General features: G+C 39.9%; 3 protein-coding genes across 3 annotated transcripts; all 3 read right to left on the bottom strand.

Annotated features, from left to right (window-relative positions):
• Positions 1 to 19: 19 nt before the first annotated feature.
• On the bottom strand, positions 20 to 3465 carry prlhr2a (prolactin releasing hormone receptor 2a). Its single transcript, XM_023393858.2, has 2 exons — positions 2990 to 3465; positions 20 to 2011 (listed from the first exon to the last, which is right to left on the bottom strand). The coding sequence occupies exons 1-2, from the start codon at positions 3448 to 3450 to the stop codon at positions 1375 to 1377; spliced, it is 1098 nt and encodes a 365-aa protein (XP_023249626.1). The 5' UTR covers positions 3451 to 3465; the 3' UTR covers positions 20 to 1374.
• A 4915-nt stretch (positions 3466 to 8380) lies between these two features.
• On the bottom strand, positions 8381 to 14580 carry got1l1 (glutamic-oxaloacetic transaminase 1 like 1). The gene is made up of 8 exons (XM_023393966.2): positions 14403 to 14580; positions 13278 to 13459; positions 12865 to 12988; positions 12275 to 12492; positions 12009 to 12159; positions 10680 to 10845; positions 10258 to 10400; positions 8381 to 9653 (listed from the first exon to the last, which is right to left on the bottom strand). The coding sequence occupies exons 1-8, from the start codon at positions 14578 to 14580 to the stop codon at positions 9514 to 9516; spliced, it is 1302 nt and encodes a 433-aa protein (XP_023249734.1). The 3' UTR covers positions 8381 to 9513.
• A 2820-nt stretch (positions 14581 to 17400) lies between these two features.
• Positions 17401 to 27505, bottom strand: adrb3a (adrenoceptor beta 3a). Its single transcript, XM_023393846.2, has 2 exons — positions 25660 to 27505; positions 17401 to 18469 (listed from the first exon to the last, which is right to left on the bottom strand). Exons 1-2 carry the CDS (start codon positions 26952 to 26954, stop codon positions 18445 to 18447), a joined length of 1320 nt encoding a protein of 439 aa, XP_023249614.1. The 5' UTR covers positions 26955 to 27505; the 3' UTR covers positions 17401 to 18444.
• Between the last annotated feature and the right edge of the window lie 480 nt (positions 27506 to 27985).

Raw genomic sequence — 27985 nt, 5'->3', positions numbered from 1 at the left:
AATTTCATGGTCATTTTGAAAGAAATAAAATCTGCATGTATAAGTGAAATATTAATTTACATCACTGTTATCATTATACAGTATAAGCCTTGAAACAAGCTCCATAATGCATCAGCAATTTCAGTTGTTGCTTTATGTTCTTTTCATTCTGTCTTCTTCCATTTCCAGCAAGTTTGTGTTATGTCTATTAATCATTTTGTGTATTATAAAATTTATCAAGGAAAAAAGAATTTTACAAATATACAAGAAAGAGAAAAATTAGGTAGGACTGATCTCCAAAACTTTTAACATAAATGCAATACTGTATAATTGTGGCTAGGATAAGTTTGGTGATAGTTTCTTTTATAATGGTCAACAAATCCCAATCAGACTAACACCAACAAAGAATTGATCCTACAGGTACAGTACAGTGTATCTGAAGCCTGACATACTGTAGCTCATTACCCAGTGCCATAGACTTCCATTCTTGTCCAAAGACTAAACACATCAGTGAGAGTGACATGATGCCTCATTATGATGAACATGGGCTCTGCAGTTTGTTCCCAATTAATCCTACATACAGCATCCTGCTGCCACCAGTCCCCAACAAATTAACAATTCACTCCTGTGTGTGTGATGTCTGCAGGAAACTACAGTGACCAGCAGTTTGAGGAAATTATCTAAAATGATGTGTCTTTTTATTTTTTATTTAAGTATATATTTGTGATTTTTAAAAAGCCTGCTGCTTCAATTAGAATGGGCTCAGTGATGGGCCAGGGAAGTGAGAAGGTATTGAGAGATAGATTAATGCACTGTTGGTTTAGGTCTTCTCATGCTGATAGTAATGAAAATACAGAATTTTGTCAGCCTTGCCATTGAAGTCCGTCAGTGTTAGTTGTGTTTGAGGACTACAAGTTTGAAAAAGTAATAAAAATCTGGGGGTGTGGAGTTTGAAAGCAGTGAGCTTATCAGACCTATGCAGTTTCCTCCCTATCTCTGCTTTAAGCTTGCAGCTCAAGGCTGCATTAGCTGTTGTCACTAACAAACCCAAAACTGTGACTGGACTGTCGGCAGTCAAGCTGCACTGTGGGTAATGTAGGCACCAGGTTTTGACCAGGAAGGAGAATCCATGGATCAAAAAAAGATGAACTGTCCATTGTGAGACCCACAATGTGAAATCAGTGGAGTGCCTTTTATTTTTAATTAGCATTTTGGTAAACAACAAAGCAAACTACAATGTGGCTGCCTCGAGTTACAGCTAGAGCACTATACAGACTAGAGAATCCTACCTGTCTAATTCTGTTAGTTTAGCTGTATGTTACCAGAGCGAGATGAGTTTACTCTACCGTCCAAAGAAGCAAAGACTAACCAACAGTAGCCTAAAACACAGGAACTTCACAAAACCACACTGGCTGTAGCACAGTTATTGGCTGAGATGCCGATGCGACGGCGGCACGTGAACATTTTGCGGAGCTCAGCACGGAAGCGGTCGTGCAGCCAGGCGTAGAGGAAGGGGTTGCAGCAGGATGAGCTCATTGCACACAGGTGACAGAGCAGCTGAATGAGCAGAAAGTACCTCTTATCAATCAGGTCAATGTCAATATCACGCAGAACATTGAAGACACTGATGGGCATCCAGCAGATGCCAAATGCTGCCACCACCAGGCTCACCAGGCGGAAGGTCTTGCGTTTGCGCACGCGCTGGGCCTCTGCCTGGCTCTGGGTGTGGTGGCCAGGTACGACACAGTTCCGTAGTTTGACAGAGATGCACAGGTAAGAGATGCAGAGCGCTGAGAGGGGCAGGACGTAGGTGATGAAGAGAGTGCTGTACGCGTAAGCCAGCCGTTCCCTCTCCTGGCCCATCCAGAACTCCTCGCAGATGGTGAAGCCCTCATTCTTAAACTCCACATGGTAGGTGTGAGCCACAGCTGGAGCCACCAGACCACAGGACAGCAGCCAGATCCCAGACAGAAGGTAGGTGCACGCCAAGACTGAGATGCGCTTTTTCAGAGGGTGAACTGTGGCATAATATCTGTGAGGAAGGGGAGGAGACGACAGAGGGGAGTTGGATTAGATTTGATTTACCTGAACTGTGGGGGAAAGCTTGCTGGACGAGTGTATTTCAAAGAAAAAGAAAAGCAACACACAAATGACAGTAAAGCTGTTAAGCACCACACATAATATAGCCTCATGAAGTACAGAACTCTGTCAATGCCGTATAAAAAAAAAAAAAAATCATCATATTCAGATCTGCCATCGCATCCAAGGGCAACAAACAAAGCATGATTTGGGCTCCATGCACACAGCTTGGTGTGAAAAGCACAAAACCCTGGAGACCTGAGGAAAATGTGTTAATTATAGTCTGATAAATCCTTTCTGTCCTTCATACAGACAGATTTACATTTGAAGAAACCCAAAGGATGGGATTAGTGCACAATATCTGTTTGGAGCTGTAGGGGATCTGATGATGTGTAGTGTAAGCTGCCATAAAAGACATTGTATAACCTTCTCAAAGAGAAAAATGGTAAATTATGAATTTCTGTGGCGTCTCAGGTCAACACACCTACACATCACTGACCTTTCATTAAGTTGTGGAGTGCAGAGAGAAAAACACTTCAAGATCTGCCATCCTTGAAACTTCTCAAGTATGCTTTCTCAAAGAAATACTCCACAATACAGTTCAGGAATTGTAGTATATTATTCAAAGAGGATTTAAGGAAAAATGTGTCCCAGATTACTGAAATATATTCCTGTATTATGCTTGTATGTGTTCACTATATTCCTGGAAAATCTGTGAGTTATTATCAGAGCTGGTATATAAAATCCACCACGTCCAGGTAGTTACATTTGCGTCAGCCTCTGTAATTTGGTGCAATTTTCTTCAAGAGATGGTGACATTCATTGTGAGGAATTATGCACTATATTATTTATACATTTAGGCGGAGTTTATTACAGGGTGACCTCACACTTTCTCGCTTTTTAGCTAATCTGGTGACTCTTTATGACTTACCTGTCCACACCGATGGCAGTGAGGGTGAAGACTGACACGTACACCGTCACAGGCTGGATGAGGTACACCAGGTAGCACATGAAACGCCCAAACACCCAGCCGTGTGGGTTGAAGGCGTAGGCCAGTGTGAAGGGGACACATGTAGCACACATCAGCATATCAGAGAATGCCAGGTTTCCGATGAAAAAGTTGGTGACGTTGTGCATCTTGCGAGTGCGGCAAATGACATAGAGGAGCAGGTAGTTGCCAAACACGCCCACCAGAGCCACCAGAGTGTAGCAGGGAATGATGAGCAACTTGAAGGACTGCAGCAGCTCCACACCCACAAACTGAGGGCTGCGCTTGGAGGAACTGTTCTGCAGCGCCACCTCAAAGACCTGACCAGTGTCATTTCCATTCACATCATGCATCACATATGGGGGGGTGGGCTCGGCTGTCCAGCCACTGCCTGTGCCCTCCATCCCAGAGGGCTGGTGTGAATCTGGAGGGGTGACATCGTGATTACAATAAACTACAGTGCATGTATTCAACAGCATGCACAATAAACTATGAAGCACCGCCAAGCCAAGCATACGCTGAAAGACATGATCAATTTCCAACTGTAGACACGTGTGTCACTGTGTGTCAGTTAAGTTCAATGGAAATTTTATAATCCTGTGTAACTGCAGATAAACTGTGCATTTTAATTAGTCAGTTCCTTTTTCCAATTATAATTCTTTCTTTATAATTCTTTTTATCCTTTGTGATAACACATTTTCCAATCCTACATACAGCTCCAGATAGAGAAATCACTGTATTGACAGTAACTTCCTTTTATTAGAATACAGTAAAGTTTCCCTTGACTAACTATAATTAGAAACTGCTGCAGAACTATGTTTCTACCATTCAGTTTGAAGTCTTAATTGAGTGAGGTTTATTTCTTCAGTGCAATTCTGCCATGAAGTAGAAGTCACCATGAGCCAGATGCCGTTCAGTTTTTTAAATATAAACACTGAATATTAAAGCCAATGCTAAGTGTGTGACTCAGACCTGCTCTGTGCATGTGCAGCACATGAGATGTTGCTTGTAAATCACATCAGTTTAATTCAACTGAGGGAATTTAAAGGACACATCATGGCAACATACAGTAACTGCATGATAGCAGGACAATACTGACATTAATGATGAACTCTGTGGGTAGAATGGAGTTACTCAGCAGGAACATATTTGGCATAAACCTATATTTTGAATGGACTGTTCAGATTTGTTAACAATGCTGGTTAAATTAAAAAAAACAGACGTGGAGTTCTTATGGAACATGATTGAACTGATTAAAAACACTCATCTGTGAAAAGTGTTGAACAGATGAAACATAGTATACGAAGCCATATATGCTAATTATGATTTCACAGTATGTTTAATCAAAACCATAATTAAAGTCTGAAATGTCTTCCCTGAAATCATTCTCAAACATAACAGCGTCTGTACAGGATGATCTGCTGTAACAAGTAGAGCAGATGTTTGTTTTTTTGTGAATTCTTTTTTAACACTGCTGCATCCCTTCTGCCAAGCAGAAAAAATGCATACTGAAACAGTGGTATCAGGGACATTAACGTGAACGAACATCAGTGTAAGGCATCAGAAATATTTACTGTCCTTCTCAACCTGCGATAGAAGGAAACAGATATACAGATACAACAGATACAAAAGTCGAACATCGAACATACCAGGATCATACGTGGACAAATCCTTTAAACTCAAACAAGAAAGAAAGTTAGATTTTTCTAAAGAGAAAATCATTTTAAATAGTTTGCAGTGGCAAAAAATTAATGCATGTGTTTGCATCATTTCTGCTTCGTCTTCTCAACTCAAATGGTCGCTGTGCTGACTTTTAGTCGGGTGTAACTAAATTTACGTTAACATGACAATCTTGCATCTGGAATTGAAGAGAAAAAAAAACACACCTACCGTATGTTGATTCTCAGTTGTCAGCTACAGAATATCAATGCAGAAGAGATCCGGCGCGGAGCCTCCGTGCGCCTCTGTAGAGATGTGCGCCTCTCACAAAAATGGACGCTGAGCAGTACTGAACCCACGCATCCGCGCGCTGAACCTTTGGCATTTATTCCATGTTCATTTCTATTGTAATTACTGATGTGACAATCGTCGTTAAGAGTTGTGTGCTAGTTGCCAGGCGATCAACAGGTGAATGGTTTGCGCTTATATCTGCCTTTAAACTTGACTGACAGCAGGAGCTGCTGAGGCTTGGAGGTGTCTAAGAGGAGGATAGTTTATCCTTCATAGCCTCAACTAAAATTCATGTACAATACTCCTGCAGTACAGTTACCACTAACAGAAGCTAACTCCACAGGGTAGAGAGAATTTAGTTTGCTCTGACGTTGGGTAGTGGGCTCAATATTCCTCACTGATAAAGATTAGTCTTTCACTTTGAGAAATACAGTGGAACAATGAAATTTCCATTTTGTGTTATCAGTGATGAGTGATGGGCTAAGGTGACAGGCATTTTTTATGCATGCTCACTGCTGTCTGGATTAATGCATCAGAGGTCATGGCCACAGTGGCTCTCATGTTTGAACTGTCACCCTTCATTGGTCACAAATATTTGTAAAAGGGGCTAAGGGGCAGACTGATAAGGAGATGACGTGATGTGATGTCTGAACGTTGAGTGGCCTTTGTGGGGAGATTGAGCTCTGGTGTTTCAGCTAAAACTGACTCTGTTTGTCCTAAACAAGCCAGCTGGCACACAGCGAACAATAACCACCACATGCTGGAATCAGTGGACTGATTCTGAATCGATAGCTTGGCGTGAAGCCACATGACCAGGCCTGGTAAAAGAGATCCTGATGTGATGTACACATTACGAGTTGTATCCCCAGTGTGTCTGAGGCTTCAGCGCGTTCATTTAAAGCTACAAGAGGTTGGTTGTAATCAACAGAGGTTAACTCTCCCCACTCTTCTTCTGGCATGCAGCCAGTCATAGCTCAGTCCCCTGTCAGCAGGATCTGTTAAGGCAAGAGGTAAGACAGGACTTATCCTTGAGGCTACTGGAAGACGTCAAAACAAATCAGAAAATACAAAGACAGATAAGTGCTGAAATGAAAAATTACACTTCACATGTAACTTTCTGACCAAAATGTATCATTTGACTTTCAAGTCAAGCTCAAAGTTGTCATGTATTCAACTGAGAAAGAACCAGTACAACTTATTCTACAAAGCAAAAACAAAAGATGAGATGAGCTACAGGGGAAACGTGCATGGAGACATAATCTATTATTGTTGAAAAGACTATTTCAGCTCTCCTCATCATGGTTTGCCATGGCGGACATTTTAGGTTTGAATTTATGTTTGGACTTTTGTCACTTTATTTTGTAGTTGGTTTCCTTGTGTGTCTCAATGTTTTTACTTCCTGTCATGGTCCTGTTTCTCTGTGTGGTGATTGTCTGCCCCGCCCTAATGTGTTTCACCTGTGATCAATCACCCTTGCCTCCCGTGTGTCTATATAGTCTTTGTGCTCCCCTTTTTCTGTGTCAGTTCATCTGTTCATGTCTGGTTAGTCCTCAGTCTGTTCATGTCGGCTATGGTATCCCCTGTGTCTCCGGTTGTTATTCCTTGTGTGCCCTCCTGCTTTGGTTTCCTGTTCTGTTGGTTCACCAGTTTTTGTAAGTTCTTCCATTAATAATCATTTTTTGCACTTCATTCCCCTGTGTTGGCTGCATTTGGGTCCAGCCTTACCCTACAGTGACAGTCCTTGAATTCTTAAGGTGAGCCTCAATGCAGCACACTGGTCCTTTTTATATTTATTTATTTATTTTAAAGTCAATAGCAGACACTTAAGGTGCAGAAAAGGCTCTATGTTAAGTTTGGTGCCAAGCTGAACGACATAATTCATTTTCTTGGCATGGGAAATCAATTACTTTTGTCATTTTACAGTACATGAACAAACATGTTTTTATCTATTCATTTATGTAATTGGGACTAAAATTATCTTCTGGCTGTAAAAAGTGTTTTCATTTCCAGAGCATTGAAGGGCTTTGTAGCCTATTGCATATTCTTCAGCTCATAAAGTGTTTGCTTCATACATTCACTGAAGTAGGATTTCTATATCAAGCCCCATGTACAATATTTGGTCATAGCATCTATTTATGAACTATTTTATAGATATTTGGTCTATCTAGTCTATGATTAAGAGCAGCTGCATAATTTTGTTCAAACCATTTATTCCCCAACACTTTTGATCAAGGTCTGGTAACAGAGTATTGAACTTGAAGAACTTGGTTAGTAGGTTTTGAAAAATCCCTTAGATTGATCAAACAACTGATCCAAGTTGACAGTAAGTCACACTGCTGTCTAGATTAATGCAGCACATTGAAAGATTTCCAGGAAATGGGTTTTTATTATAACTGAAAGATGAGCAGCATCCTGCTCCTATTTACAGTCCTTGTAAGTTCAGTTTCCATGGTAATATTTGTATTTAGACTACCCTCTTTATTCAACTATGCAGTGATAACTACATGTGGAATATCAGGATGCATGTCATCAACTTATCCTGAACTTGGAACCTGTGATATGAGCCAGTATCTGCCAACATTGTGTACATGTAAGCATGCTCAGATGCAAATCAAAGCGCTCCAGACAGCATCTAATGGCTCCGAGCCTGTGTGATGGTGGATGCTGATTATCCTCTTTGTTCATCTGAGGTCACTGAAATGAAAAGAGCGAGCACACTGCCTCCATTAAATACCTTGTCGCAACCTGTTTCCAAGAACTAAACATCATGCAGCGACAATAGTGGCCGATCTCACAAATGAAAGGAAGGCTCTCGAAAATATAAAGTTAGTCAGATAAAAGCTGTCTGTCGTCCCGTCCCCCCCCCAAAAAAAAATGTTCCCAACAAAATAAGAAAATAATGCTCATTTTTGTATCGCTGCATTACTGCCACACAGACGTGCATGATAGATGAGGATTACTTAATGATGTTTCCAGACAAACAATCATTTGCTGCATAATACATCTACAGCATTTGGAAATGTTTCTTAGCTGAGTGGAAAGGAAATCCTCCCAAAAACATTATTTGGACCCTTTGACAGTAAAGGCTCCAAATAATTCAATACAAATAAAACACCTTTAGATCAAAGGTTACTTTATAGGAAGCAGACCAAGAAAATGTTTTCATTAAAAATAGTTTGGTTTCTTGTTTTTCCAACTTTTGACACTTTGATAGTCAGATATGATTGTAGTTCTGCACTCTCACATGAAACTGGTTGATGTGTAATATGTGGCAAAAGATATATTGAGCATTGATAAAGAAATGCATCAAGCTTATGGCTGGAAAATGGTTAATGTTTGCACAGGAAGAGACTCACTTGAAAGAAGCACAGACATTTGTGGTGATGTTTTGGTCAAGGTTGTTTATTCAGCAAAACTGCCGTGTGCAGAGTGTGTTTTCAATACATTTGTGACACATTTTTCTGACTACTGTTCACAGTAACTGAAAGGAAATTGTGAAGCATATTTTCTGCTTTAAATGCAGTAAACAATATATGGCTGCTCACCTGAGGCTCTTCCCTCTATAGGTTACCTTTGTGGCATGAATAAGCTCTTGATTCGTCTTATATTAGATAGTGCTGATGTGTAACAATGCCCAGTATATAGCCACACATACCATACCTTCTCAGATTTTACAAAATTCAAACTACAACAACTCACTGAAGAGTCAATTTAATAGAGAAAGACTCGCACCCGATCATGATGTTAATCACTTGAACATGTCCACTACAGTATGTGAAGGAATGCTTATATCGATATAATGATTTTACCACTGAGAGTTTGATGAGAAGATTGATACAAATCTATTTGCCTTTAAGATATAGCCAACAGCCTGTTATCTAAACCTCCATCGGGAGTCTATCTGTACTGGTAAATGGGTTTCGACCCTCCTCTCAACCAGGACGTGACATGGGCTGCTAAACCAGCGATGCTACCATGAATGGAAATTGCAAAGTGACGTTTTTACTCTTAAGTTTTTGGATGGATTAAATACAGCAGATGGAGTGTGTTGATTTAGGGCTGGTGGTTGTCACTCTCCAAAACATAATCACCAAAGCAGTACTTCATGTGAATTTATAAATTATACACTGAAGTTAGTCAGTCTTTGAGCAACTGGCAGAATTTCAACAAAAGGATCACTGCACTGCCATATTCTTTTTACTTAATATGCCTGAGCTACTGCCACACACAGGACACATGAACACATCCTTTATTCATGTGTCTCACCTGAAAGGGCATCACAACCTGGTCTCAGTTACTAATGACTGGACTTGCATGATGAAAGGTCAGAAGCTCTACAGCTCTACATTTAGCGTTACCGTTTTCTATATGTTTAACAGCATTTACTTTGCAAAAGCTGCAACTGCAAAAGTACTTTTCTGGAACCAGAACATTTCAATGTGATATATGAATGTATTTCAGTGAGGCTGAAAAGCCCCCGTGACACTGATTTCAGATCTTGATCAAAAGCCACATGGTCAGAGTGAAGTGGTCAGGGCCAGATGGATGGAGTCAGTTACATATTCCAGGTTATGGCCGTTGATTGCGCTCACATTTAGACAGCCCCTGGGAAGGAGGGACACGTGTCTGCTCCTTGACAGAAACTCCACCTGCTGATCTATAGCAGACCAAAAAAACACAAAGTACAGAGAAAGTTCATAATATGATAATATCATTGTGTAACTTTGTTACTTTATTGTAAGATAATGGTAGTGTTTAAAAAAAGAAATTGGCAAATCTGGAAAAAAGAAAAATATCATTAGCAATCATATTTATTGTTGAATAATCAGACTGTAAACTTCTGTTAAAAAAAATCACTGCAAATCCCTTTGATGGAACCAAAATCATGAATAGTCATTTAATGAACACTGATTAAGGTTAAGTCCTGTGACTGTACAGACATCAAGTGAGCCAAACATATTTTTGGAACAATGTATAAAGTACAGCAGTTGCATATTCTACTCAAACATAGCCAGAAGGTCAAGCAATGAGTTCAAAGTGCTGAATCTGTAAAACAAAGCTCTGTAAATGCCAATCACCAGTTTAAAAGGATTATACAGAGAACAGAAAAGCAAGAGCTGAGAAAACTAATTATGAATATCAATCAGTGTTCTGTCATGCCGTCAACAGAGGATTTTGTAGTGAATCATTTGCTGTAGCTTATTAGAAAAATAGCTCTACCTAAGTCCAACATGGCAGAAACTGTGCTGGTTGCTCCTCACCATTCAAGCCTGTACAACAGAAGAGTCCACCTTGTTGGGTCAGGTGGTCCCAGCAGCCTGGGGTACCCAAGAGTCTCAGCTTTTCTCTCAAAATGTCCCTGATCAGCATACACCTCTCAACCATGCGCTTAACTTCTCCCTGCCTTGGAAACACAGTGGACACCATTTGGGAATTAAAAATCTTAAGTATATAATTCAATACCTGCATGCAAAATAACAAAAAAAATCCAGTGAGCATTTTTTCTCTAGTACCATTAAATGCTAAGGACACTGCCAATTCAACCTTTCGGAGCCCTACATGCATGAAGGAGTTGCCCGAACACTGCCATCATTAGGGACATCTACTGATACAGTAGCAATGATACCGTCCAAGCCACATTTTTTAAATTCCAGATTCTTCATTCAAGTGGAGCGTAACTCACCATTCAACAAGATGGGCGGGGTTACTGAGCACCGTGGCAACAACATGCGCTCCTCCTACAGATGGCTGGGCCCACAGTGATTTGACTATCCTGTCAGCTTGAGACTGCAAAGACAACAGGGGGGAGTTCTGTTTTAAGACACACAGGAGGTGTCCTACAGCCTCACCTGGTGAAGGGAAGAAGAAGATGAGCCTAGTGTAAAGACACTGTGTTCCAGCGATAGTAATGTAATGTTATACTTAGCCACTCTGTTCTGATCAAGTGAATATTAACCAGATCATAGAGAAACAAGCAAAAAGCTGATCAGCCTGCCAATGAGTTACATGATGCTAATACAGAGCTCTCAAGAGAGTACATAGCATTCAGAAAGTATTGAGAATCCCCTATGCTAAAATGGAAAAATTTTCACAAGTTTATCAAAAAGGAGAAATATCACACTGACATAAGTATTCAGATCCTTTAGCTGAAGCACCTTTGGCAGCGATTACAGCCTAGAATCTTCTTGGGTATGATGCAACAAGCTTTGCTCACCTGGATTTGGGGATTTTCTGCCATTCTTCTCTGCAGATCCTCTCAAGCTCTGTCAGGCTGGAAGAGGACCCAAGGGTTAGGGTTAGTCATCCCTTTTTAAGTCTCTGCAGAGATGTTTGAGTGGTTTCAAGTCAGGGCTCAAGCCAAGTCCCAAAGCCAAAGCCATATTACTGCATCGTCTTGGCTGTGTGCTTCTGTACTCCCAGGTGTGTGCCTTTCCAAATCATGTCCAATAACTGAATTTAGCACAGGTGGACCCTCAATAATGATCAAGAGAAAAGGGAGGCACCTGAGCTAATTTTCAAGTGTCATGGCAAAGGGTGTAAATGTTTACGTCAATGTGATTTTTTTTTTTTGTTTTTCCCTTTTAATAAAAAAACATCTAAATTTCTGTTTTTACTTTGTCATTGTGGGGTATTGAGTGTAGATTGATGAGGGAAAATTTTATTTAAACGATTTTACAACATAGCAAAATGTGAAAAAAGTGAAGGGGCCTGAATACTTTCTGAATGCTCTTTCTCGCAAAATAAAATGTGACTGTGACTATGAGCATGCACTTTCTGGCAAACAGTCATAAAGACAGTTGTTACTTTTGCCTAACCCTATCTGTCTGCACAAAAGAAAAGAAAATTGAGTTCAGATTGACTCACTATTTTCTTTAAATAGCAGAACAGTTGTACTTTGTGTTGATTCAACATCATAATACAGTATTAGTTTGTAGTGTGGGCTCATTTGGCCTTTGGCCGTAGGAGTGACAAATCCTTGAAATAAATGATTTTTTTAACATCTCTCTCTCACCGTATAGGCCAAAGCAGTGGGAGAATGACTGAGCACAAAGGAGCTCCATCCCCTGCGATGCAAAGTGCTGTATGGGCCAGGCATCCCGATTTAAATCGCCATAGCAGAGCGCCTGAGCAGGCAGCAAGAGGAAAGGGAAAAGCCTACGCCTCTGTTGAAACAGTGCCGAGCGAGTAAATGATGATTTAATCAGGAGATAAGAGCTATTTGTCTAATAAAAATAACTTTAGCCTCTGTTTAAGAAGATAAATGTACACATTAGTTACCATGATGAGTTGTGTAATCACGGTCCATTGTTTCTGAGTGAGATCAGCTCCGGTTGGGTAGTGGGCAGATGCTGACAAAACAACAACACTTTGCTCAGGAGCCCTCTCCAGATCCTCCAGAAGCTTCTCCAAACAAACGCCCCGCTGCTTGTCATCCCAGTAATAATACTCACGGATATCTTCTATCCCTGCTGCCTGGAAGATACCAGCCAATGAGTCTGCAAGGAGGATCAAGAAAAACATTATATTAGATGCCTAAAGCAAACTCCTCAAACTCCTCAAGATATCCTAGCATGTAATTACAGTATGCTGCCACCGCTCAGAGTGAATATGATTCTTTTTTTCATTTCATGGTGAATACTTTTTGAAAATAATTGAATTATAACCTTTTAACCTCTAGTCTGAGCTACAATTGCAATATGATTACAGTTTCTATCTGGTTTCTCTCTCACATATAGTGTATTTTCATATTTAGAAATATTTTATAATTTCTATAATTTAAAAAGTTGAGAATGCACATCCACACCATGCACACTGTCATATTTGCCAACATTTTAAAGCCAATATGTGTGAGGTGAGGTTTTACTTACCATCACAAGGGGAAGAGAGGTAGACAGGGCCGCACCAAACAGCTCTGACTTTGTACCAGTGTGTCAAGAGTTCAGCCCCAAGACGCACCGCAGCAGAAAAACTAGGAGTCTGGATACCTAACACCTGCACCAAAAGTCAGGAAACACCAAGAGCTGAGCTACAGCTACGATGATAAACCCCCGTGGTGCTGATCTTGTATTGATTTTTTTCTGCTGTTGAAGCTGGATTTAAATACATGACAGAATAATAACAGATTCATCTGCACAGTGCATCCAGGTTACAGGACTGATGGAATTGATGACTGGCTACAGGCTTCTGCTTCATCCCTCTGTGTTTGTTGCTGCACAAACTGAATTGTAATTGGATACCTAAACTATAATTAGTTACAGTGTATATGTACAGCTGAGATTACCCGGTTCTCCACGATAGCCGGAGAGCTCTTCCCCAAAGCCACCTCTGTGGCTCGCCTGGTGAATTCTGTCAGCCCGAGAGAGGATGGATACTCTGGGCAAAATGTGGGGTCAGCACTTAACTGTTGCTTTATTTTCCCGACAAGACGCAATTCAAAGGTCTTCCCTTCCTCGCTGTAATACTCTGTGAAAGACAGTTATTGCAAACGTTTTTCTCATCAAAAATAACACTGGGTGGAACTGTGAAAAATCTTTAAAGATATCAAAGTGATTTGGAAAAGGAAAACAATGAGGGGGAACTATATCCTAACTGAGAGTCTCAGAAAGTCCACCCTAAAACAGATGTAGTTCTTAAATACATGTGATATGTAAATGTGATATGGTACAGATCCTTTCTGTCTTAGTTGTTAGTTTGCATGGTATGTCTAGGTAAAGATTTATCAAATTACTGAACCATTAAGAAGATAATAAGGTGCAAAAAGGTTGATTTTAGGATTGAGTTTGCTTGCAGGTGGAAACAGGTGATTACTGCAAGGTTAAACTTTGAACGCTTTAAAACGCCCTTTCAGAAATCTGTTGATGAAATCACACGGACACTTTGCCCCTGTTTCACCAGTGACACAAATCATGGAGCCTCTGCTACATAAACAGAGAACTATTATACTTTGGCAGTATCTGTATTTATCGATGTTCTGAAATTCTGGTTCACTGTGAACTACTGTATATGTCAAATAAAATATCCATGAACCCCCAGATTGAGTCAGTAATTCAGTGTAAATGGACCACATGTGTCTCATGCTCTGATTTAAAGCTGATGGAGCCAGATAAAATCTGTCATAGCTCTTGTCTATGTACCATGAAAACTTGCACCATTGCACCAGTGTTTTTTATTGTTTACAGATTTTTGTAGGCCTGTGAAAGGCCCATTATTTATGACGTGGCATCATTCTTGCAAAGAAGCCCAATTGTCTAACAACAGATAATATTAAAACATTCATAACTGACTGAAGCGCAATGTGCAAATTGAAAGTGGCACTATAAAACCCCTCCCTCTCCTCTTGTTTCCGAGTCAGACCGTTGAAGAAACAACAATTAAAAAGCGTGTGAAGGCGGATTAGTGGACTCACCTCTCCCTCCCAGGTACACTTTCCTGGCCTGAGTGACCGTCTTGAAGGCGGACAATAGTTTTGTTTCAGAACTCGCTGCCGCTGCGGAGCGGGTATTGGTAAACACAGAGTGATGACCTCCTGGGTCTCCATTTTGGTTGACCCCTTTTTCATCATGGCCACTGCTGGGTCGGCTCATCTTGAACCCAGCGAGCCAAATCAGACCGCTAGCTGCAAGCCTTTTGTTTTGCCACTGTTGCCAAGCTACAGCACGTTTGGATATTTTCACCCCGGCAACGCTGATGGATGAGTTTGTCACTCCCTAATTTGTGGGTCTGGTGAGTTTACTTTTGCCATCACAGTGAGCTATCATCAAATAGGCTAGCCCATCTGGAAATGAAAGGATCAGTTATCAGTCTTGGTCAAGACGAGGCCAGTCTCAAATGTATTTGCTTCAGCCTCTAACACTGACAACAAATCAAAAAGAAAAGAAAATGCTCCTCATTAAGGTTTGGTGGTTGTACAACAGGCGTGTTGCTTCCTTAAATCAATGAAGAAACAATGAGGAAGTGAGTCAGGAGGCAGCATTTAATTTAAACAGTGTTTCAGGTTCAGTGGGATAGAAATTAGCTGGGAATATTTTGTACATTTTGCAAAAGAGTTGCTTTTTCCATGGCTTTCACTGATCCGTCTCTGTACAGAGTAGATGATTTTTTTTTAAATTTTTAATCCTCCTAGCTTTTTCATGCCTCTAGCTTGTAGAATTACATCCCCTTTGCAGTCTGAATCTGATAGTGATGATACAAAATGTGTCTGTTTGTGCCTGTGCACGAAATCACACTTTCTTACTCTGTTCCCAATGAAGCAGAGACATTCAGCTTCCCTTCTTGCTCTCCAGGTTATAGTGCTTTTGCACCGAGCCTCGGGGAAATAGAGCAATTCTTCTGGGCAGAGAATTGAGGAACAGCCATTTTGTGGGGATGAAGAGGAGGCAGTGAATCTCACAGTAAGTGAAATCAAAGTAAACATCTTGCACTTATCATATGGCAGATAAACCAGTGAGCCAAGGCTTTGTAGCTCACTTTATACAGCTGATAATCACAAATCACTGCACTAGATGGCAGTAGATGGCCAAACCAGGCAGTTAGTCCCTTCAGTTAGCTGACCCAGAGTAATTTAAAAAAAAAAGTGATTTCTCCAGCCTGTGTAATCCCATGTAATGTGTGCTATTTTTCCCAGTAACTATGATCAGAGAATGAGCTAATTAGTAGTAGCATTAGCCTATATGTATAACAGTGGCGTTTTCCCCAGCCAAAGGATAGGGAGAGATGCATCTTTTCCTAAAATGTAATACATTCCTCAGAGATGGCATTGTGTTTTAGACTAACAAGACAGCTGTCTGTCCAGAAATCTGTCTCTTTGCCCTTGCCGTGAATGGGTTATTCCTAGTGTGGTTGTTGAATGTCAGCACAGAATGGTGAGCGTAGAAAAAAATTGGCTTTCATTTCATTCTGAGGGAAACATTTACCTATGACTTTGTCAATTGCTGGACATGTTTGCCTCGCATCAAACTGCATTGCGGCTACAGCTGAAATATTTGTGTGATGTCAGGTTGTCTGTGTTTGCCCAGTTGCCAACTGGAGGAGGAAAGATTACAGCCAAACAACAAAATGGTCCCAGAAATGCAGGTACAAAGCTATATTAGCAAAATTCCTATAATGAAGCCACTGTTGATTCTGTGACTCCAGGCTTGTATTCATCTAAGTAAAAGGCATTTCTTGATTCATACAGTATATCTACCACTAAACTGTCTTATCAGGAGGCTATTATTAATAGTAGTGAGGAAGACAATGCCATAACAGAGGTTGCAAGCTGGACTCAGTGGTATGAGCCTTAGTCATGCCACCATGTTATCAGGACAAATCTACGATACTTTATCTAATTAAGGTGCTGGTGACTCAATTAGATTAAATGGCATCTAACTGGTGAGCTCTGAAGTCTGGTGTCAAAGGACTTTTTCTTTGTCTGTAGTGCTCTGTGTTCTAAAAATCCCCGCCTGTCCTGAAGAAAACTGCCCTAGCACCCGGCTCAGGACAAGATGTTGGCACAGGAAAGACTCAATGGAGGAAAAAAAAGTTTATAGTTTAAAAACTATTCGATTCCATTGTTTGACATGAAATGTGTATGTGACATACACATGGATAAGTTTTCATTCTGCGGCAATTTGTGTTTCCTGTCAAATAGACCTGGTCATACATTAAGTGGTGGCTCCACTTTTATTTTCCCCCAAAAATGTTTAGAATCTTTAAAATTGATTTAATCCTGCTCATGGAAAACATTGTAGAGGGATCAGCTGATAAGAATATGGCTTGACTTCAGACAGGATAATTGTTTCCACTCCGAGTTGTTGTGGCTTTTTGCTGGATGATATTTCAGTAGTCACACAGCCCGCCTGGCAGAGCCAATGCTGGTCACAGTTTGTTTTCAAATGTCTTGCATTCTGCTCTTAGTTTTTTTTTTTTAAAGTCCCAAATCTTGTAAATTCCTCTTATAACATAACATGATTTCTGCTCAAACAGTAGCAGTGCCAGAGATGATGGTGGTTTAAGTGTGTGGGTGACTACTTAAAACAAGAAAAATTGTGATGTTTAGAATTTTCTCTGAATCTAATATTAACTGTAACCCCCCAGGGACTCCCAAGATAAATCAGTGGGTTCATGAGTTGATTAAGGAGATGGGAAAGAATAAAAAATGTAATACAGTTTTTTTCTTGTGAAAGTACTTGATACTTTCACCTCCTCAGGCCTCTAAAAATCCTTAGAATGAAACCAAACCATTCTTTAATCAAACTGATTATAACTCGCAGGGGGTCTCAAGCAAAAACATTTGGGAACCACTGTAGTGCAGAGCGATGAGACGCTGACTGGAGATGACTGTGGTGTATGGACGCCAATAATATTTAATAATATTTCACAATTATATGTTCGGTTGTTTGCACACAAAGCAGACATGACCAGCGTTACACAGTTTTATTTTTTATTTCTCAATGAAACAGATGATGTTATGTAAGTAATAATGCACAACAAGGTGTCCCAGTACAACAAAATAATGGATGGCATCAAGTCCATTATTTTTCTATATTTGGACATTTCAGAGTGTGTTATCAAGCTTATACCATGGCCGTTTATCAAAGGAAGAAAGGGAAGGGAGTTTTCTGGGAACATGTAGCGAACATGTTTTGCTACATTAACCTGCATTTTTTTTTTAATACTGTACCTTGCACAAGGACATGGTGGTTAATGGTTAAACTGTAATGAGTTTTGTTTGAGATGTCCTGATTTAACATTTTAATAGCCATTTTTTCATAGCCATGGTATAACTTAATATAGAGTAGGGGATTTAAGCAAGATAACTATTGTGCGGAGAAAAATTAAGACTGAAAACAGACACCAGAATTGAGTATTGAATGCACAGCCCTTTGGTTTAGCTGATATTACACTGAACAGTTTATGTGATGGACAATTAATGTTTCTTAACTGGACAGTAAAGACAGCCTTGCCCAAATTATGACCTTGTATCAAGTTAGCCAACTTTTGTATTTTGCTACAGAGTCAGTGTATCATAAATAGATAACTTACCGGATAATATACTGTACAAAATTTGTTTCTGTCTAACATTTTTGAAACCACAGGCCACATGCAATGTGTCCAAAGGTTTACTGGAATGCATTCAAACCTTGGAGTTGAGTCTTATTCAGGAACAGAGAGTCTTTTGCAAACAGTATTTAGATGACACTGGGCGGTTCAACTTTGGTGTCAGCTAATGTCTGTGAAGTGCTGAGTTGCAGCAGGCCAGCTCCTGTCCACAGAGACAGTCACAGGGTTCCTGTCTGTCCCCCCGAACATTCAATCCAGTCATCTCTTTGGGGTTCAGCTACGTTCATCAGGGCCAGTGGTCTTTTCTTTAGCTTGTCTTCACTGCTGTTTGGTCTCAACCTTCACAGCAGTCACAGTAATGGCTGGAGAACATAGTTTGCTTCAGTAGCTTGACATTTTACAGTTCTTCAGTCCTTTTCCTGCAACGTGAAGCTGGAAAGAGATGGACATATTTAGTGTTTCTATTGTAGTGAATGCCACTACTACAATAGACACGTGATTTATCATGCACAAAGAGTATTTTAAAAGTAGTAGGAGTAGGACATCAATCTGGGAGGAATTGTCATTACAATCAGTCTGACTTTCTGTTTTGTAATAGTGCTTGTTTGATCTCGGTTGTAAAAGTTAAGATAAGGGGCTGAAGTTGACCATGATGAACCGATCCAAAATCTCATTGGATTTCAGTATCACTGGAAAGTACCTGATGCCAATGCCAGCTTCCTATGTCATTATGAGTCTCTGAGATGTAACCCTACAAACAATGAGCTTCTTGCTGTGCATTTCTGTGTTACCTGTTGGCCTGTGCTGGTCACACCCTGTGCAGTATTTCAGGTCATATCAGATAAGAAGGCGCCAAGACAACAACATTGATTTGTTGTCTTTCAGGTTATTCATAGGTATGTTTGTGTTTTCATGGAGAAAACAACCTTGATATAATCGTTGTACCTTTCCCCTTTTTTTTATTTATTTTTACCTTCTAATTACAAAGTTGCCCTCATCCGTTTATCTTTTGTGAAACTCTACCTTTTTCCCCAACAAGACAGGAATTCTGATGCTATCACCTCCGCTGTACATGTCTCCACAGGAAGACATAAACTACCCATAACTCTAAAATACACAGCAATGTGAAAGCATACAGGAAGAAATATGAAGGAAGCAATTTACAGTGTGGCTTCATCAGAATTCCCATAGTTTAAGTCTTTTCACAGTATGTGCAGTTGAATCACTGCAGCCTTTCGTCTATTGCGCTTGTGGTAAAGTTTAGTGATTTTAAGCTGATGCATTTGGAAAAAAAAAGCCTCCAGCAATAATAACCTGTTATATATTCTGATGAGTCTCACATTCACTGTTGAGTCATTGGATTATTTTCTATTACAAACCACAGGCATAACATGCAGAGTCTCCGTTCAAGTTAAGGGAGCTAAGCTCATCAAAATGAAGGAAAATTCATCCATCATCTGTGGTGTGTGTATTTTCTGTCTTAAAATCTGTCCGTCAAGTCAGGATAGCATTCACTAACATAATGACTGCAAATAGAAATGAATTAGTTATCATATTTTCACTACTTTGTCGTTTGATGGTTCTACAAATTGCAGGGGTGAATATTAAAAAATTTACATATGATTAAAGAAATGTTTATAACATAGCAGAGTCTCATTATGAAACAAAACTCAGCTACAGAGGATTTTTCCTATGAAAAGCAGAGCTTGACATTAAATCAGATATATTGTAATCTACAACACTGTGAATCTCTTACTGAATTCTGAACTAAATGTAAATTGTCAATTAATGAAAAGTTTGAATCCCTAAAAATTAAACTTAGAATAGCCATAATACAACCACCGGTCATATGTAACCAGACCAACCAATCAGCAAGTCCAGTATCGAAGGCCGTAATTGTCAAAATTAGTGATACTGTAATTAATCCTGATCAAAATAAAAAGAAGTCAATATGAGAACAGAACTATCATATACTAATGTATTTAGAATATAATGAAAGTTACGATTTATATACAAACCACCTCTGAGTACAGTAAATCAGTGTAATAGGAAATTTTTTTATTTTTATGATCAAGTCGAGCGCTACACTTGAATCTGTTGAATAATACCAACAGCTTTGAAATACAATACAAATATTGCATTTAAATAGTTAAAATAATCTGTTCATTATTTATCAGATATCAAGCATTAGAATATAGATCTCTTGCATTCTGCTGTTGTTAATGTAATACACAATCTTGATACGGAAAGCTTCAGTTATATGGATAAAGCAAAAGAACATCCAGTTTGAGTTTATTGCGTTTTTATTTGTACAAACCTTAACAAATTACAGTTGTACCCTTTTTAAGTGTTTGCTCAACTCCCGGATGCCTCCTTTTAAAGACTGATGCAGTGATTGGCTCTGATATCAGCCAGGCTTGAAAGGGAGTGTTGGAGGTTTCCCACAGGTCACCACCAATATGTTTTGTTTTATCTTGCTCCTTGTTTCATGCTCTCTCAGGCCTGATTTCACTCTAATTAAATTTACATTATGGAAATCGGTGTGAGAAGTTGGGTCAGAGGCGCCGTTAGCATACTGCAGAGGAAAGCTCAGACTTACAGGGTTCACAGCACAGGGAAAAAAGTATTAGCGCACACAGGCCCCTCCTAAAACACCATCAAAACATCATGTCATCCTAATGTGTGCCTAATGATATGCTCACTGCAGTGCCTTAACCTATTACACAGGTCGCTTTGAAATCACATGGAGCTGTAACCTGCCACATATTAGCAGCTCAGTGTAGTAAAGAGCTTGTCAATCACAGGCTCTGCAGAAAACGTCTGCCGCCACTTCAAATTCCTGTTTTAACACATGACTTATCCTGCACAGTGCATGGCACATTAGAAATAACTGTTTACACTTTTATTCAATTTTCTTCCATATTTACTTCATGCAATATTTTTTCACACTAACAAAGTGGCCTTTAATACAGCATCAGGTGCTTTGGGAGGATACAGCATGCATGTGTGGGAAACACAATTATATCTTCATATTTAGCCAGGATAATGATTCAATTTGCTCCTGTAACACACAGTTACCTACAGTATAAACCTTAGATGCCAGGCTTATAAACACAATGTCCTTTTAGATTAGTCCTTATGAGTTGTCAACTAATATGTCTGAAATATTTACACAATCATTTGGAGTAATGAGCCACTTGTGGTGACGTTAGTGAGTCAGTATTTATACTTCTCCACCATCTCTCTCTGCTTTGTGTGATATCTGGTTATTTTTGCTTATTTTAGCTCGCCACAGCTGAAAGTTCACAAGCAGAGAATAAGAACATATATCCAAATAAATACCATATTTATTCTATTTTAGCTTATGAGCAGATTTTTCTGTGGGTGACCAATGAGAAAAGAGTCAACAGCAGTTCAGTGTAAACACCTGCACTGGTCATCAGATATTGTTTTAGAGCAAAATCTACACCGAGTGATTTCTTCTCAATGTGCCATTAGCGTCTGCTTTACACAGGATATCATATTAATGTTTATTCCTAGTTTTTCAAGGGTGGAAACTATTTTTAGTGTGCCTTTCATGGCCGTGCGAGATTTCGTTTTATCGAGCTGTTTTCTCAGTTACTCAGCAACATGTTCACAAGTCGTTTCCTCACGCGTGTCTCTTGATACTTTAATTGTGATGCACCGGCACAGCTGTAGCACACAACGTGTTTCCTGTAGAGTATGAGCTCTATAATAATGATATTATTCCATGCACTCGCATGCCTCTGTGGCTGCTGTAAATGTAACTCTGCAAGCATACTAGTCCTGTGTCTTTAATCCGCTCAAGAGGAGAGTTGTAGTCATGTTTCGAAACCACTCCATCAGATATCTAACAGAAACTCTTCGTTTCTGCTCCACTTTCACACTGCAATTTAGTCCACAACCTAGTTGGCAGCTGCCCTATGAAATAAAATGTTCCGCTCTCTGTTAGCTTAACTTTACTGTGCTCAATCACGGATAAACTGTGCTAACAAACTCCCTCTGCTCATAACACACAGCGATGCCTTTCAAATATATGACGACTTTGTCTTAAATAACTCCAATACACATAGTTGGGCTAATGTAGAAACAGGCTGTCTCACTTTAGAGCAACATGACTGACAAAAACAAACAAAGCCACGACAAAACCCTCGTGAAGATCAAAACATTTCTAATACAAGCTGTATTAAAATTGTTGTTACGCAGGGAATCTGTGAAAAATTGCACTTATAACATGATGCATACGTGACAGAGGCTGGAGGCTGCTGTGGATGTTGATAAGGGCAGCAGTGATATGCCTGCATGTATTTCTGTGAAAACAAAGTAACCATTGATAATGGTCATTCTGTTCTGTGTGGGGCAGCCACCTGTCCCTAGTAACCACTCATGTCAGTGGTTGCACCTTGCTTTTTATCAGCCCTGGGAGACATCAGCCCCTGAAGTAACCCTGCTGTTACATGCTGTCGTGGGGTTTAGAGGAAATATGCTGCTCAGTTTGCAAGTTAAATACATGTAGAAAGTTGACGGGGATGACTGTGGAGCACATGGTCTCCAGATACCTAGCATGGCATTATTGGCACTCTGGAGCAACATCTTCAGCAGCCCAGACCCTACCCCAAACAGTTTGTCATATTCTTTCATGAAACCTGTCTTGGGGCCGTGGCCCTGTTAGAGTCATTCTCCAGCGGCTGGTCTCACTTACATTTGTAATCCTGCTCAAAGCACAGGGTGAGTCGGCTGAGCCTTCCCCTTGGGCTGATTTACTACAGAACACACCAGGCTCCTTTTAAGGAAGACTTTTATATGCTTCTAAATGTCTCCTGTTTTACAGCCCCATTGATTATGTCTGTAAAATTCCACTGAGGGGATGTCATGTAAAGAGAATAGAGACATGATATATAGTTTTGCAATGTAAATATTTAAAATGCAACATCCCTCTGTCATAAAACTGGGTTTCTCATGGGAATTCATATGCCAAGGCAAGGCACACTGTCGTGTAAGAGTTGTGCCACTTGTCAAATGAAATAGAATTGGGAGTTGTGAATTTAAATTTTGTGCTCTGTAGTTGAACAACTTATTTTATAGCTATAGAAATTCATATATACAATTCCAAAGACAGCTCATACAAAAGCTGACAACATAACAGCACTTAAAAACTTCAATAATGACACATGTTGGGGACATCAACCCTACATGGTTATTAAATATTAGTTATTATGATAACTTCTTACATTTTCAACAGTCATACTTGTAAAGTAAAGTATATTCTTTGTCTTATTTGTAATAATAAAGCTGTAATAATAATGAACAGAAAGCCCTCTGGGAACTGAATCTGAAATTTCTAAACTTTGTTATTGAAATTTAAGTTTAATAAAAAAAAAAAAAAGGGGTTTCAACTAAATTCAGACCAGAAACTTAAAATTTACAGCAAATATTACTCATTACTACTTCATAGATAAGCTAAAAACTTTCTAAATTCTACCAGTTAGACCATAATTCACAATTATAAGGATGTATCTTCTTGTATGTGACAGGCTGACTGCTGTCGGCTTGTGGTGTATTATATAATAATGGATCAAATATTCAGCCGTCCTACCCCAGTTAACCTGTGTTAACGAGGGGGTTCTCATTGGCTGTCTGTCTTGTAAACAGCCTCTCCAGTTATGGGGGAAGTCTTGTGTGTAAGTGATAAAGATTTATCTTCTGCAGGGGGTGTTGGGCAGGGCGCACTGAGGCCCACTGACAGGCAGGGAGGCAAACCAACATTTAAAAATGTCCTCAAATGTGCCATGCTGTTCTCGGAATTAAGCTTGCACACATCGTCCTGCGGTTTTTACAGAGCCACTTTACAGTCATCTTCATCATGATGGGACACAGTTTCTTTCAGATACCAGATAATGAAATTGCCCAAGGAAAAAAAAAAAAACATTTACAGTTTGAGGTTTCTATAAAATACAAAATTGGTTAATGATGTTGTTATCTATTATTAACAAGTGTTCTAAAAAACAAACTACCCACCCCAAACACAGTACTGTACTGTACTGTGGGCATCTGTGAGTTATTTTTACCACATTGACATCAGCTAGATTAAAAGATGTGCAGTAACCCATACAGGTGCAGTCCTCAAAGGTTTATTTAATCAAGGATGAAAACCCATATATTATGTTTCACCTTTAGCTTCAGCTTCAGCTAACAGCCCAACAGCAGCCAATTCTTCAGAAATGATTTATTTTTCTGCACTCTTCTATTTTACTTCAGGAGAGCAGCACATTGACGTATTAGAATATGTCCAAATATGGATTTCTACTTTTATTAAATGCACAGTGGGCAATAAAATAGCCATTTTCTATCGCACTCATATTTGATCAAATTTTATCTGTAGTCCTGAGGATATTTTTGAATATCTTTGTCTTTATATTGTGCATACTGTATATCAGTTGTATATAGTAAGCAGAATGTCAGGTGGGTGTGTGGATATGTACAGTCAAACCAGTATATATGTATAAAGGTTATATATACAGGCAGTGCATAAATGTGTGTGTGTGTGTGTGTGTGTGTGTGTGTGTATGTATATGTGTATATGTGTATATATACATACACATTTATATACACACACACACACATATTTATATATACATATAATATATTATGTGATGAGAGGAAAACCAATAGATATTTTTCTGTTAACTATTTTAATGTTTAGTTTCTGAACATCATGAAACCCACCCTTGAAGACGCCTTTAAAAACCGGTTTAAAAATGTTTAAGAACTTTCCCTAATAATGAGTGGCTTTTTGTAATACTAGAAATTACTTAAAAAGCATTTAGCATTTTGTTGTGTTCCATTATTTTTTAAACTGAAACTAGCACACAACAAGTACACATGCGTAGGTGTGTTTTTATCACCATTATTGTGCAGTACCCTGTTAATCCACAGCAGGCTGTCCAAAAACAGTAAGCAATGTAAATTGTTTGATTCTCCGTGACATTCACTGTAAGTCTTCACGCTTCTGCTTCACTGTGCAAATGGTCTGCTCACATGCCACATGATAGGCAACTGATGTAACACTAAGCTACATGGAATTAATGGAAAAAAGGGACAAAAGCACATAGGAAATCTGAGATTTGAAACCAGTGGCCACAGTCACAGACTCCCTAACAAACCTCTCTGTCCTTTCAGTATCACAGAGTTGATCAGAAATTTATGAGCTACTCTCAAATAAGATGCACTGAGATTTCAAAATGTAATACTATGTGTACTATTATAAAAGATATTTTATTTAATCATTTTATCAATTAAAACTTTCAGAAGAGTTAAGACACAAAGTGTGACTTTGTAGTAATGCACATTAATGTTATATAATGAAGATGTTGCCATCGAGACTGGTAAGTGTGTAGCCGTTAACTGCTGTTTTTGTGTTTGACAGTCAGTGGGTGAACATGAGCTGTCAAAACTTTACACTTCCTCGTCTTTAAACACTGACATCACTTTTTGTACTTAAGGAGGTAGATGTGTTCATGTGTTTGTACAAAGTGGAACTTTTTCATCACAGTTATAAAGTGCACTATAAGGTGAAAATGAGATAAGACAAAGGAACTTACAATTTGGTTTCTGGTTCTGATAAGTCACTGAACTGTGTGCTGCCGTTGGACTGCAGAGGACCAGGGGAAGCCTCCTCATTTGTGGCCAAGCCCTCGTTACCCTCAGTCCTACTGGTCGGAGACTTTTGGAAAGAGCCAGCTGTGCCTGACTCAGCTTGCCATAGAAAGCATGAGCAGCGAGTCCGCAGCTCTTTATAGAAAGTATTGAGCTGTGGGGTGGACAGCCACGGGCAGCCAAGCAGGCTCTTGAAAGCTGCACGAAACTCTGGACTCCTGCAGTAGATGATAGGATTGAGGCCGGAGTTGATGTAACCCAGCCAGTTTAACAGTCTGAAGATCTTCTCAGGGGGAACGTCTCTGTTGAAAGCATTTATGATGTTGGCGACAAAGAACGGCAGCCAGCACACAGTGAAGGTCCCCATGATGATACCCAAAGTCTTGAGGGCCTTCTGCTCTTTGACCAGTATGAGCCTTGACGGCCTTCGCTTGACACTCTTTCTCCTCACTGCACTGTTGCAGCTGGTGGAGCCCACACACGCCGATGGCAGGATATTGTTGATGTGGGGACTGACTTGCATCTGTGCTGTTGTACACTCATTCTGGAAACGCATTCGATTCTTATCTATGAGCTGGACCTGCCGTGTCGCTATCAGAAATACTTTGGCATACACAAATATCATTATGAGCAGTGGAATGTAAAAAGACACTGTAGAAGATACAATAGCAAAGGTGCGCGTGGTCACAAAGTCACAGCATGAATCAAGTTTGTAGCACGACTTCGCTTCAGGGTCTTCTGAACGCCAGTACCCTTTCATAATTGGCACAAAAGAAATTAAGGCAGACACGACCCATACTAAACAAACTATTATTCTGGCGCGCCACTTACTGAGTAGAACCTTGTATCGGAGCGGCCTTGTAATTGCTATATACCTATCCACTGCTATGACACACAGTGTCTCGATGCTCGCTGTCACACACAGGACGTCCACAGAGGTCCAGAAGTCACAAAATAAGAGACCAAGCATCCAGTTACCAGTCACCACTATTGTGGCCCCCAGAGGCACCACGAAGACCCCCATGATGAGGTCTGCACACGCCAGAGACATGATGAAGATGTTTGTCGTTGTCTGTAGCTGCGAAGTGCGCGCTATAGCGATGATGACCAGCAGGTTTCCCACCACAATGGTCAGTATGATGATGACCAGTATGATGAGGCTCCAGGGTCCCGCTGGATCATGGTACGGTTTTGTTTCGTTAATCAGCAAGGATGCTGAAGTGCTCAGGTTTCCATCCATTATTCAGCAGCTCAGTTCAGTCAGAGGAAGTTGAAGATGTGTTTTTCACGTCAAAGTGAATAAAACTGAAAAATCTGCACTTCTTACAAGCATCATAAATCTGCTCTAATTAAGTTGTTTTCCTTGCTAAATACTTTTTATTGCTTACATTTCACACCTCGGGAGTCTTGTTTTGCAGTGTTCAAAAAGCAGTAAAGGCTCTCCATGTTTCCAAAGATTGTTTGTGCTAGTTCCTCTGGCCTAGGCATCAACAACATGATCTCCAAGAAGATGTATCCAAACTGTCCACAAAGCCGAAACAATATTAGTTCATGGAATTGCAGCACTTTTATGAATCCAAGAAATGTCAAAATATCAAGTGAAAAAAAAGTAGAGAAGAAAACTCAGTCTGGTCCATTTAAATCCATCCACTGGGATTAGTTTGCAGTGTTTTCGCTGAATCTTTCCTGAGCCACAGTTGGACTGTTTGGAGATCAACAGTGACGCTGCTGCAAGAACCACCAGAGTGCACCAGAGTGGCTGCCCACTCTTTCTTTTACTCTCTCTCTCTCTCTCTCTCTCCCTCTCTCTCTCCCTCCCTCTCCCTCTCTGTGTGTGCAGGTTGCCCAAGATTGTATTGGCTCTAATCACGCCCTGGCTGAAACCAGAGGGGAGGAGTTGAAAAGTGTGCCTGTGTGTCGAAGCCGGTAGCCAATAGAGCCACATACATATTAATAATGACACACAGACACATATACATCACTATAAGCAAAGAACTATTCCTGAATCAGAGCATGTAAAATGTCACATTAGAACTGCAAAATCATCTCTGTGACACACGCATTGTTTACTTGTAAGTTTAAAAGTATGTGATGACCATCAGCTGGTTACTCTTTAATGTCACTGATGTTGTGTTGAAAGTAGCAGCTACACTGAGCCTGTTACCCCATTAACTGTATCAGTCACCTGACTGTGTCAACAATGTGACAGACTTTTCCACTGCTGGCCTCTGTTCTCTTCATCAAACGATGCTGCAATATGTGAAACACACA

This window comes from Seriola lalandi, unplaced genomic scaffold (genome assembly GCF_002814215.2).
Source record: "Seriola lalandi dorsalis isolate HSWRI2012SDOR001 ecotype SW California unplaced genomic scaffold, Sedor1 jcf7180002054945, whole genome shotgun sequence".
Classification (NCBI taxonomy): domain Eukaryota; kingdom Metazoa; phylum Chordata; class Actinopteri; order Carangiformes; family Carangidae; genus Seriola; species Seriola lalandi.
Note: the sequence above shows the minus strand (reverse complement) of the source record. Positions and strands in the feature narration are given on the sequence as shown.